At 39.1% G+C, this 12,670-nt stretch overlaps 1 protein-coding gene across 2 annotated transcripts in view; it reads right to left on the bottom strand.

Annotated features, from left to right (window-relative positions):
* Positions 1–12,670, bottom strand: part of SYNE2 (spectrin repeat containing nuclear envelope protein 2) — a 430,300-nt gene that overhangs the window by 22,529 nt on the left and 395,101 nt on the right. For both annotated transcript variants that reach the window (XM_043984057.1, XM_043984058.1), the window contains 4 exons: positions 9,415–9,577; positions 2,932–3,119; positions 1,197–1,347; positions 89–271 (listed from right to left, as the gene is read on the bottom strand). In XM_043984057.1, the coding sequence (XP_043839992.1) occupies positions 89–271; positions 1,197–1,347; positions 2,932–3,119; positions 9,415–9,577 (685 nt within the window). The remainder of the gene's footprint in view (positions 1–88; positions 272–1,196; positions 1,348–2,931; positions 3,120–9,414; positions 9,578–12,670) is intronic.

Genomic DNA, 12,670 nt, shown 5'->3' with positions numbered 1-12,670 from the left:
CAACACACTATAAATCTATCTTTTCTCCCGCAGTTTGCAGCATTTAAAGACACAAGCCTACATCTGGTGAAAGTGACGTTAAGGTTACCTTGAGTCTCCGTAGAATGGCTGTGACTCGTCTTTGGAGATTGTCCCAACGCTGATTGCCTTCATGTACCATCTGCTTCAGTTTGCTGGCGGTGTCTGTGCGGTTCTCTCGAGCAAGTCTCCTGTACTGTTTATTGATTAGCTCTAGCTGAGTGAGTCTCTCGTGAATCTGCCACTGAAAAGCCTGCATGGCACACAGGATATTGGTCAAAGTTGCCTCAAAGTATTTTTCCCATCTAGCATGAAAAATGGACACTAGGGATAATTTTTTCCACAGTTAGAAAAATCTAAACAAGAGGCATGTTATTAATGCTCCTGAAAGACAGTTTTATATAAAACCAGCTAGACATCTGGAACAACAAACCAGCACTATCTATCCAAGGCAGAGGGAAGTATTTTAGTAGCAAATGTTTACTGCAGTCCTCCTCAATAAACGTATTCTTTCCAAGCTCCTGATACTTTGTGGATTTATTAATACCACAGATTTGCTCATCCTGGGAGTGCCCTTTCCCATGCCATGTGTTAGAAGCTAGTTTCCAAGTCACTACCCATTTAACATCAAGAATCACAGATCATATATATGAGAAATTATGGGAAACTTAGAAAAAGTCCTGTTAGCTGAAATGAGAACCCTTTTCAGGTTTGATCACTCCATCACAACTAAGTACTGGGTCAGAAAAGTTTCTGAGGGGGTGAGGGGAGGTGCCTATCAACTGGGGAATGGATGAGAAAGTTATGGTATATAAATGCAATAGAATACCATTATGGTATAAAAGTGACGAAAGGGATAGTTTCAGAGAAACACAAGAAGATTTGTATTATCTGATACAGAGTGAAGTGAATAGAATCAGGAGAACAATTTATACAATAACAAAACTGTGTGCAGCACACGTGCATGCGCGCGCACGCACACACACACACACACACACACACACACACACACTTTTGGACATGGCTAGTGTGGGAATTTGTTTTGACTAGTTACACATTTTGTAACAGGGGTTTTGTTTTTCTTGCTTTCTCAATTGGGAATGGGAGGAGGAAGAGCAAATGTGAATCTGAAAATAAAATTTAACTTTTAATTTTTTTTAAAAATAAGAGATTTCTACCTCAAACTTCTTTAGCTCTTCCTTAGCATTTGTATATAACACCTCTGATGAGTTCGGATAGGCTGCTGTCTTCTCTGCTGACTTCAGCCAATCTTCAAAGCGGGAATAATCATCCAGAAACTTTTGCCAGAGTCTCCATGTTTCTTCAATTCTGGTGGAAAGAAAGTGATTCTCTAAGATAAGTCTTTAATCTCAGTCTTGGAGAATTGATAATGAAACACACTTCCCTCCTCCTGATTGAAAGGTGGGCACAGCCTTTTCCATCATTCCTCAATTGATGGACATTCCCTAGATTCTCAATTCTTGGCCTCCACCAAGAGTTGCTATAAATATTTTTTGTACAAATTCTCCCCCTTTTCTCTTTTTCATGATTACTATTGTTAACTGTTTCCCTTCCATCCTATTCCCTTCCCCATGATATTTATTCTATTATCCATCTTCTTTCATCCTATCACTCTTCAAAAGGGATTTGCTTCTGTCTGTCTCCTCCCCCACTCTGCCCTTCCTTCTTTTGCCCCTCTCTCTTTATCCCCTTCCCCTCCTATTTTCTTGCAGGGTTAGAGAGATTACTCCACCCAATTGAGTGTGTATATTATTCCCTCCAATTCTAATGAGATTGAGGTCTTTTGAGCCAATTCTGAAGAGTGTTAGGCTCATTTACTGACCAGATCAAATAGATTACTCCACCCAGTTGGGTGTGTGTGCTAGTCCCTCCTTGAGGCAGCTCTGATGAGATTAAGGTCTTTGAGCCTTTTCTGATGAGTGTAAAATTCATTTACTGCCCTGCTACTCTCCATCTCTTCCCCCACTCCATAAGCCTTTTCCTGTTTCTTTCATGTAGGATTTCACCTCTGCCCTTCCCCCTCCCCCAGTGAATTCCCTTCACCCCTCAATTTAACCCTAAAGATGTCATCACCTAGCTAAGTGACACAGTGGACAAAGCATCACCCCTGGACCCAGGGGGATCCCAGCCAAAACCCAGCCTCAAACACAAGACAGTCGCCCACTGTATGACCCCAGGTATGTCTCCCAGCTCCAATTTTTTATGGTTCTCTAGGGTCTGGTATTTGCTGCCAAAAAGAAAGAATTCAAGTATTGTGGAGCCCCAGTCAGGATAGCACAAGATCTAGCAGCTTCTACATTAAAGGACCGGAGGACATGGAATATGATATTCCAAAGGGCAAAGGAAACGGGATTACAACCAAGAATCACCTATCCAGCAAAACTCAGCATAATCTTTCAGCAGAAAAATGGGACTTTAATGAAAAAGAAGACTTTCAGATATTTGTGATGAAAAGACCTGAACTGAATGGCAAATTTGACTTTCTTTTCTTTTTTGACAGGCAATCAGGGTTCAGTGACTTGCCCAGGGTGACACAGCTCATGTCTAAGGGTACATTTGAATTCAAGTCCTCCTGACTCCAGGGTTGGTGCTCTATCCACTGCACCTCCTAGCTTCCCCTTCTTTCCATCATACTGTATAAAGGAATGAATTCTAAGTTCATGGATGATATTTTTTAAAAAGAAGAATATAGAGTTTTCTTCTTGAATCATTTTCTCAATAAATATTTCATGTACATATTTCGTTTCTTATTTTCTCAGTAGTAATTTATATACTGGGAATAAAGTATGAAGCATTGACTCTTCCAGGTCCCCAGGGTATCAAGGAGTTCTCTGAAAGAACATCTGGCTCACTAGACATAAAACCACTGAAGCACATTTTCAAAGTTCTTACTTCATTCGCCGCTCCATTGACATGGCACAAATATTTCGCCACCGTCTGTCTAGGCTTCTGGTTGTCTGCTGTATTGAATCACACTCTGTCTCATTGGCACAAGCATCAGAGTCATGTAACAGGACATCACATATATTAAAGACAGACTCTACCCCTGCACTGTGCTGTTCAATGTCTCGTTGTAGATCCTGTCGATATGAAAGAAAAAAAAAACCCAACCCGTTTAGTGATTTACAACAAAACACAATCCTACCCCCTGCTCCCCCTACATGGGTACATAATCTGCTGGTCCATTTTCTTTTGGGAGTCAGCTGTTATTTTATTGACAGTAGCTCTGAGAGGTAGAGGGGAGAACATGGGTATCTCAATCTCTCCTGGACCATGGAAACTCTTGTGGCTCTGTTTTTAAGGCAACTCTGAAGCTTGTAGGAGGTGCTCAGTGTCATCCCAGGGATTAGAGTGGAATCAGGGATGGCAAAGTCAGAATGATCTGAGTTTGAGTCTTGCCTCTGACACATTCAGGATGTATGACCATAGGCAAGTCATTTATTTAACTTCTCAGGCTGTAGGTAATCAATCCTTAGAGACACAAAGTTGCAGAGCATGGACTGATTCCCATTGGTTAAGGGAGCTCTTATTCCTTTAAGATTATTGGTTAAGATTAAGCTTCTACTGGGAACTCCTTATACCAATGAGATCGCTTAGTCTAGTTTGGAAAAAAAAAAAAGTCAAGGCCTTAGAGATACAGCCCTGAAAACAAAAATAGTCTCCTCCCTCCAGGAGCTTACATTATATCTACTGGGACACAGGGCAAAGGGAGAGAAGACGTGAACATGAACACATATAAACATAAAAGAGTACTCAATAAAACAGACAAAGGAGAAATTGGAAAATGCTCTAGGAAAATCTGAGCAGGGAATTTGGAGTAGGATACGGTAGGGAAGGATTCAGCAAGGACGAGGTAGTTGCTAAGATGACCCTTAAATCAGAAAGCCAGAGATGAGGAAGGAGTGGATTCTAGGAATGAGGGGTGGTTTATATAAATGCCAGATGCCAGGCTTGGGGAGTTCAGGGAACTATTATTGGTTCAATCTGGTTTAAAGGTAGAATGCATGCAAGGGATTAAGGCTAGAGAGATAAATTGGACTCAGATTGTAGAGGGCCTTAAATGTCTGCCTATATAATAAAAATATAAGCTCAGCCTGGCAAGGGGAAACTAGCTTTGAGTGACTTGGGTTCATAGATTTAAAAGGACCATAAAAGTCATCTGAGTCATCTAGGTGGCAAAGTGGATAGAATGCTAGGCCTGGAGTCAGGAAGACCTGAGTTCAAATCTTGCCTCAGGAACTTACTAGCAAATCACTTAACCCTGTTTGCCTCAGTTTCCTCATCCATAAAATGAGCTAGAGAAGGAAATGGCAAACTACTCTGGTGTCTTTGGCCAAGAAAACCCCAAATGTTGTTACAAAGAGTCAGACATACCTGGAACTGAACTGAATAAGTCATCCGATCTACTCCTATATTTTTAGAGTTGATAAAACACAAGTTCCATAGAAGTTAAATGATTTGTTCAAGGTCATATAGGTAGTAACTGGAAAAGTCAGAATTTGAACCCAGGACTCTGACTTTAAATTCAGTGCCCTTTCAATTATTCATTATCAAAACAATCCCTTTGGGAAATTGTTTTGTCAATTGAGGGAAGAATGAATTGGAAAGAGAGGAGGGTGGCTATTAATTAGGAGATTATTTCAACAACCCATCTGAGAGGTGATGTGGGGTCTGAACTAGGATAGTAGCCAAACGTGGGGAATAGATGTAGGAGATGAGAGGACAGATTCAATGAAACTCAACAATGTCAACTGATTGAATGAAGGGGTGGTAAGGAAGAGTTGCTTTGTTTTTAGTCTGTTTGCTAATATAAGTTGGCTCCTTGTATATCAAACTGAGCACTGTTTGGTGGAATGATACAATTAATAAAGAATATTACGAAAAAGTCATTTGTAACTTAAAACACACATCTTGACATGTATACCCAACCTGGCCCTTCACTCCCCACCCCCAAAGCAAATCAAAACACCAGTGTAAAATACAATCCAGGTACTAATATGATGATTTAGTCAATTCATTCCTTTTCATAAATAATCTGACCAGCAGTTGTTAAAGAAAACATTCTAGACTTGTAGGTTAGAATAGATATTTTTGTACAATTTGGGGGGGGGGCAGGGCAATAAGGGTTAAGTGACTTGCCCAGGGTCACACAACTTGTAAGTCTCAAGTGTCTGAGGCTGGATTTGAACTCAGGTCCTCCTGAATTCAGGGACGATGCATTATCCACTGTGCCACCTAGCTGCCCCCAGAATAGATATTTTTTTTTAAAAAGATATTCTAATTTTACAAAATCTTTGCCAGGTCATAGAATTACCAGCCCTTTTAAAACTTGCCAATATCATGCTGGCACTGCACATCACTTTACATTGTTAAAATATGTTAAAACACGATTTTTAAAGTCTAGTATTTATGAGTTGTATCAGCAGTTTTTCTTGAAAGTCTGGCATGGGGTTAATTCACACAGCAAGGGTAAAAAAATCCTGTGGCAGGCTCATCTGAGGGATACTAATTTGTGGATTCATATGCCTAAGAGTGAACTTTTAAGAGTCTTTCCATAGTTACCATAAATCAAATTGAGTAAACCAACAGAAAAAGGAAAATTGAGATCCATGGTATATGACAAGCAACACTGAATTTTTTAAAAATCTGAGTAACAAAAAACCCTAAATCTTTCCAAAATAGAATTTAGAAATTTTTTTTAAAATGTATTTTTGCTTTTATCATAAAGAAAATATCTTATTTACCTTGAAACATGTAAAAATCAACCTGATGACATTATTGTAAAAATCTAAGCAAGTTTTAGTTGGCTTACCAAAATAAGCTTAATATTGTCAGTATCATCCCATCCTGTCAACCCTAACTCCCTTAATTTTATGTGGAAATCTGCTTCAGACCTACAACTTTGGAACCAAGAGCAGAGAGAGATTGAGAAGTCTCACTGTAAGTTACTAAAAAAGCCTTTGGTACATTATTTCTGAAATGGTATCTTGTCAATTCTGCTTTTCTGATCTAGTTATATGTGACAGTGTACTTATTCTAGGGAATTGCATGGTGAGAAGAAAAGGGGAGGAGACTGGACAGAGTGAGAGGTCTGTTCAAGGGTTCATGTGAAACTACAGAAAGTAAGCTGGCTGGGAAGAATGAAAGGAGAAGGAAATAAAAGAAAAAAAGGAGCTAGGCAAAAGAGCTGGAAACAGGATACAAATGTGAATCATCCAAAGCATTTCATATCTTAGATAATAAAACTGTTAATGGTCTTTTAAGCTAAGCCATTTCCTTTGACAGTTAAAACAGTGTCTTAGAACCTTACCATAACACTATTCGTTAATGAAAGAAAATGAATTTAAAGTAGATCCATTATGATCCCACCCCCATCTAAAATGGTTTAGTTACTGAAGTACGAAGAAGACCTCTTATCATAAAGTCATTCTCATCTCTAGAGTGGTTGTTGCAAAAGGCTTAGAGGAAAGCCCATCAACAGGAAAGATTCTGAGCTATATAGGTACTAGGGGCTGAAATCTGGAGCAGAAAACATCTCTTTGGTAAACAGAGGCTTGCACTACTTGTTTTTGAAAGCAGCAATATTGTATTTTCAATTATGCATTCAGGAGAAAATATTTGAGAAGAATAACTATAATATAAATGAATATGCTAATAAATAATCCCTTGGTGATCTACATTTTAGTTATCAGCACCAAGTACAAGGCCATGACTTTGGGTACTGTCTAGGCATGAAGACATGATAAATCATTATAGCCCTTGAAAGTTCTAACTCAACAACACTGTACCTCGTTATACAGATATTAGCACTGAAAACCAGTTCTGTAATTCTTGGTAATAGAAGCATGAGACTTCAGTGAAGTATAGTGGATGGAGCTGAGGAAGAGCAGGCTTCAGATCTCTGATGCCAATTTCTTCTGTGACCCAAATCACTTAACCTCTCCTTTAGTCTCTTCAGGTGCAAAAGGAGGACTTTGGACTATAGGATCTGTAAAATTCCTTCCATTTCTAAGTCTGTGATTCCATGGTCTCAAAATAGGACTACAGGTTAACCAGTCTCAGATTTTATACTATTTCTTTTTTGACAGCTAGGTGGCACAGTGGATAGCATGCTGGGTCTGGAGTCAAGAAGACTCACCTTCCTAAGTTCAAATCCAGCCTCAGACACTTACTAGCTGTGTGACCCTGAGCAAGTCACTTAACCCTGTTTGCCTTAGTTTCCTCATCTGTAAAATGATTTGGAGAAGGAAATAGCAAACCACTCCAGTATCTTTGCCAAGAAAACCACAAATAGGGTCATAAAAAGTCAGACATGAATAAAACAGCAACTATTTCTTTTCGAGAACAAAAAGGTCAAAAGGATAACAGTTGATTCAAATAATGTCTCCAAAAGATTACATCATCTTCATCAGGTTTTATCCTGTAAAATGTTGGGGGAAAATGACAAGTCCTCAACCTACACCTAGTCTGTCCTCCTTTTAGGAGTCAGAGAGATAGTAAAAATTAAATGCCAGAAGTCATTAGTTATTCACTCTAAGGTAAATAGCTACTACCAAGGTTATATCTATTAATATACTCTCAGGGATCAAACTAGTTGTAATGCAGCAGGCAATTGCATTAAGGAGAAATAATCACCTGAAAGGGATCCATTCAAACTTGAGAAGAACATTAAAAAGAAAAAAGGATTTTATAATGTATATTTAACTTTGTATTAGGCCATTTGGTAAATTATTTATAACCATCATTTTACAATCAAATTGAAAAACACTTGTTCGAATCTATTTACAGAAGAGTTGATGGAGAAAGCACAACAGTTCCCAAGTGCTAATAAATGACCCACACTGGATATTAGGTTTAGAGTGGAAGACACTCGAAACGTCATCTCCTCCAACCTCTTTCTTTGTTTCTAGTTGAAAAACTAAGGCCCAGAAAACCTTGCCTTGGTCACATAAGTAGTAAGTTGCAGAGCTTGGATCTGAACTCAGGTTCCCCCGACTTTAAACTCAGTATACTTTTCATTGTGCCATAAGGCCTTTTATGAATATCAGGGTGTGTACAAACTAAAAAAAAAAAAGTAATTATGCAACCTGTTAGCACTCAAATAAAATGAATGAATATTATTCATGGATGCCTTGATTTCTGCCAAAATTTGATACATAAAGACTCGATCTACTTGGAATCTTGCCTCTGTCATTAAGTGCTTTGGAAATCTGAGCACAGTATTTCTGGTGTATTGACCATTTGACCCCTGAGAGGAAGCCACTAATACTTTGTGAAAGGGAAATTTGGTGAGGATTTAATACACTGGGCAAACACATTGATGCTCATCCATGAGCAATCATACTTTGTACCAGGCCAAATAAATCCATAGGGCTTGGGAAAATAGGATGAAAGAAAATCATTAAGATTTTTTTTTTTTAATCTTACCTCCCCAGAGAAAAGGGAAGATAGAATTAGTGGAAAGAACACTGGCTTCAGGAGTCTGAGGATCTGGATACAAATCTCAGCTCTGTCACTTGCTACCTGTTTACCCTTGGGTAAATCATTTAACCTCACTTGACCTTAGTTTTGTCTTCTTTAAAAGTATGAGATCATCTCCAAGGTCCCTTTTAGTTCTAGATCTATAATCCCATAGCAACTATTTGGGTGTAAATGGGGAATGGGAGCATGTACATTTGTTGTTGTTGTTTTTTTCCAGGGCAACAAGGGTTAAATGACTTGCCCAGGGTCACACAGATAGTAAGTGTTGAGTATCTTGAGGTCAAATTTGAACTCAGGTCCTCCTGAATCCAGGGCCAGTGCTTTATTCACTGCGCCACCTAGCTGCCTCCCTCCGAGCATGTACATTTGTGAAGAGCATCAGTCAGAAGCATGATGGACCAGGAAAGATTTTTCAAGCTAATGTAAAACTGGCTTGAAGAAATGTATAAAACATACAACTAATAGTCCTTAATGGTTACTGGTTCAAAAATGTTTCTGGCCACTTTTGTCCCAGTCAACTAATAGACATACCTAAGAATGTCTAAAGGCCCAAGGAACTTTTGTTAAAAGAAAAAAAAAAGGCTCCTTAGATTGAAAGGCTTCCAAATTGATTTTATCCCCAAATTCTCTCACCTGTTACAAAAATCAAGTTCCATATTTAACAGAATGCATTTTAACAGACTGTGGATGAGAAAAAGTCATACCCCGGGAAATGGAGTGGTTTATACACATATGTGTAGATTTAGTTAGTTCTCTCTGAAAAGAAACCATCATCACTTGATATATGAAAATTCTACCATTATGCTACAAGTTGTAAAGAAATAATTTGAAACAAATTTGTAAAAAATTACAAATTTACTAATGTTTTAAAAAGTTATTTTTCAGTTTTCCCACCTGCTGTTCAGCAAGTCTCTTCTGGATTTCTTGATCATCACAGATGTCATAAACAACAGGTTTAGAAAGCTCAGACTCAATTCGAGCCAACCAGCTGCGAAGGTTGCTCATGTTTTTGTCTAATTGCTGTAGAAAAGCAAAGGTCTCCTTCAGCTTCTTCACCCTAAATGTATTTGCAGGAAAAAAAGAGGCGACATAAAACAAAAGCCCCAACATTCAGTGATGAAGGGAACGTGCCAGCCTTTGGCAGGTCAACTCTGGAGGTTAAAAGACGCGAGTCTTAGGACCAGTTGGGCCAGATAGTGCTGCCTGAATTAACAATATAGTTACTTCAACAGCTGCAATAACAGTCTACTGGACAAGAGATTTGATGATAAAGGAAACAATTTAGATGTTAAAATTCTAATAGATTCCTTGGTTTCCTAATGGACTAAAAGAGTTAGCACAGACATACAAATAACTACGAAGTCCTATGATTCACAGAGAGACATCATCTTAGCTAGATAATATTACTTAGGGTGGCCACAGCAACCCTACAAAAGAGATGAGATGCCATCTTCTTCAACTTTTCTTTCCAACATTTTCTAATAAGCCTACTTACTATGCCAGATTTCTGCTTATCATCTCTCACCCCCAACTGCTGAGCTGGCTATCTACATGGTTAAGTCATTGGTGAAGAAGCTGGTATTCTTCATTTGTGTGGCTGTTATCAAAACACAAAATGTGACCTAGGGAATAATGAACTTATTTGGCAGGATTTGACCTGCTCAATCTCTCTTCTTTTGAGTTTAAGAAAGCACCGAGCACCCCCAGTTTGAGTTTGATAATACAATACTAAATACACTGCACCTGCTGAAACATCCAGGATATTCCCATTATCATGCATCAACACTGGCATGAAAGGCAAAGAGGATTCACAAGCCAAGCACAGTTTTGACTTTTATGCTACCTATCTATTTCCTATCCCACTGGGCACAATTCAGCTAATGGAAGTCTAAAGAAAGATGTATGATTTTAGAATATTCAATAATGATGCTACTGCATCTTAATTCATTTTTCATAAAAACTAATAACCGATGAGGGGAAAAATAATTTAATTTCCCGACCAATGGATTCCAAATCATCTTCAATAAAATGCTTTCACAAAAGGCCCTATAATAGTATGCCCATTTAGAAGGGCAAAGGAAAGGATCATCCTCAAGACCTGGGAATTTCAGATCATGAAATCCCCCGATTTCATAGTTTGTATGGCATGGTGCTGTTGTAAAGAAGCAGGAAAGTAATGACACTGGTTTAAAAAAAAAAAGATTTTCAGTCCTTTTTGTGATTTAAAAAAAAAGCTACCAAACTACATGATTGATATTCAATCCCTTTCTTGTAGTTTTAAAGGAATCCCAAGGCACAGGGTTAAGAATGCAAGAATCAGGAGATTTGGCACTATTGTTAACTGGTTATTTAACATCAGCTAAGGGGGGAGCTAAGTGGCACAGTGGATAAAGCACCAGCCCTGGATTCAGGAGGACCTGAGTTCAAATCCAGCCTCAGACACTTGATACTTACTAGCTGTGTGAACCTGGGCAAGTCACTTAACCCTCATTGCCCACAAAAAACAACACAAACAAACAAAAAAACCAATCAGAAAATCTTTTCCTCAGGCAGACTCCTTCCCCTCTCTGGCAAAATGAAAGTGTTGGACTGGATGGCCTCTGAGGTGTTTTACATCTCTGAATCTATGGTCCTAAATCCAAAACTCTTTCCCCTGTACAAAGAGTTCTTTACTGAAGGTCTGTGAACTTGTGTTTAAAAAAAAAAAAAACTTTGATAACTATATTTCAATATCATTATTTGTATGTGTATATATACATATGCTATATATGCATTGTTTTTTTTAGTTTGGATTTTTTTGGGGGTGGGGCAATAAGGGTTAAGTGACTTGCCCAGGGTCACACAGCTAGTAAGTGTCAAGTGTCTGAGGCCAAATTTGAACTCAGGTCCTCCTAAATCCAGAGCCAGTGCTTTAGCCAGTGCTTTATCCATTGCACCACCTAGCTGCCCCTTATATATGCATTTTTGCCAAGAAAATCTCAAATGGGATCATGAAAAGTCAGACATGACTGAAAAATGACTGTAAAACAACACACATATTATGAATTTTAAAACATTATTCTGTGGATAGAGCACTGGCCCTGAATTCAGGATGACCTGAGTTCAAATCTGGCCTCAGACACTTGATGCTTACTAGCTGTGTGACCCTGGGCAAGTCACTTAACCCTCATTGCCTTGCCCACCAACAAAACAAAAAACATTAGGGAAGTTGCTTTACTTTTCTGGTCCTCAGTTTCCTCCTCTGTAAAATGAGGGGGTTGGATCTTTCTCCTTCATCTCTTCCAGCTCTTAAAATTTTGGGATAGCTAGAGGGCACAGTAGATAAAATACTAGGCGTAGAGTCTGGAATACCAAAGTTCAAAATCTGGTCTTGGGACACTTACTAGCTATGTGACCTTGGGCAAGTCTCAACTTCTGTTTTCCTCAGTTTTCTCATCTGTAAAATGGGGGTAATAATACTATATCCTTCCCATCGTTGTTGTGAAGATCAAATGAAATACTAACTGTAAAGTATTTCTTTTGTACCACATCTGGCACATAGCAAAGTTCTATAAAATTGCTAGCTTTTTCTTTTTTATGATTCCAGGGGGCAGAACCAAGATGGCTGAGTTGCAGGAAGTATAGCAAGCTTCCCCCAAAAGCACTCCCTCCCCCCCGCAAAAAACCCCAAACCCAACTCCTCCAAACAAATCTAGAAAGTGCAGGAGACTAAATGCTGCTGGAGAAATACTACCAAAAAAAAATCAGTGAGAGATTTTTCTACCCTAGATCAGCTTAGAGAGAGAGAGATCTGTGGACACTGGGGATAGGGTCTGGTCAGAAGTGTGCTCTCGAAAAACACTCCAATTTAGGGGGAAGTTGTTCACCTGGGCAAGAGGAGCTCCCAGGCTCATAAAGGGAGCACTGTGACCTCATGTAGTATAAAGGAACAGAGCCAACTAGCAGCTTTGTCCATCACTAAGAAGTTTGGGATGAGGGCGAGCTAAGGAGGGGAGTTACAAATATAGGTAGCAGTTGCAGGACATAGGCTGTGTACCAAAAGAGGATCAAATTCAGAAGCAAGTAACAGCTACGGGGCTCAGTCCCTAGGAGCAGAAGGAGGTCTCAGCTGTAACTCTGAGCTCAGTCCACAGCTTGCAGAGGAATAACC

The sequence above is a fragment of the Dromiciops gliroides genome, chromosome 2 (assembly GCF_019393635.1).
Source record: "Dromiciops gliroides isolate mDroGli1 chromosome 2, mDroGli1.pri, whole genome shotgun sequence".
Classification (NCBI taxonomy): Eukaryota; Metazoa; Chordata; class Mammalia; order Microbiotheria; family Microbiotheriidae; genus Dromiciops; species Dromiciops gliroides.
The sequence above is the reverse complement of the archived record's forward strand: the minus strand, read 5'-3'. Positions and strand labels throughout refer to the sequence as shown.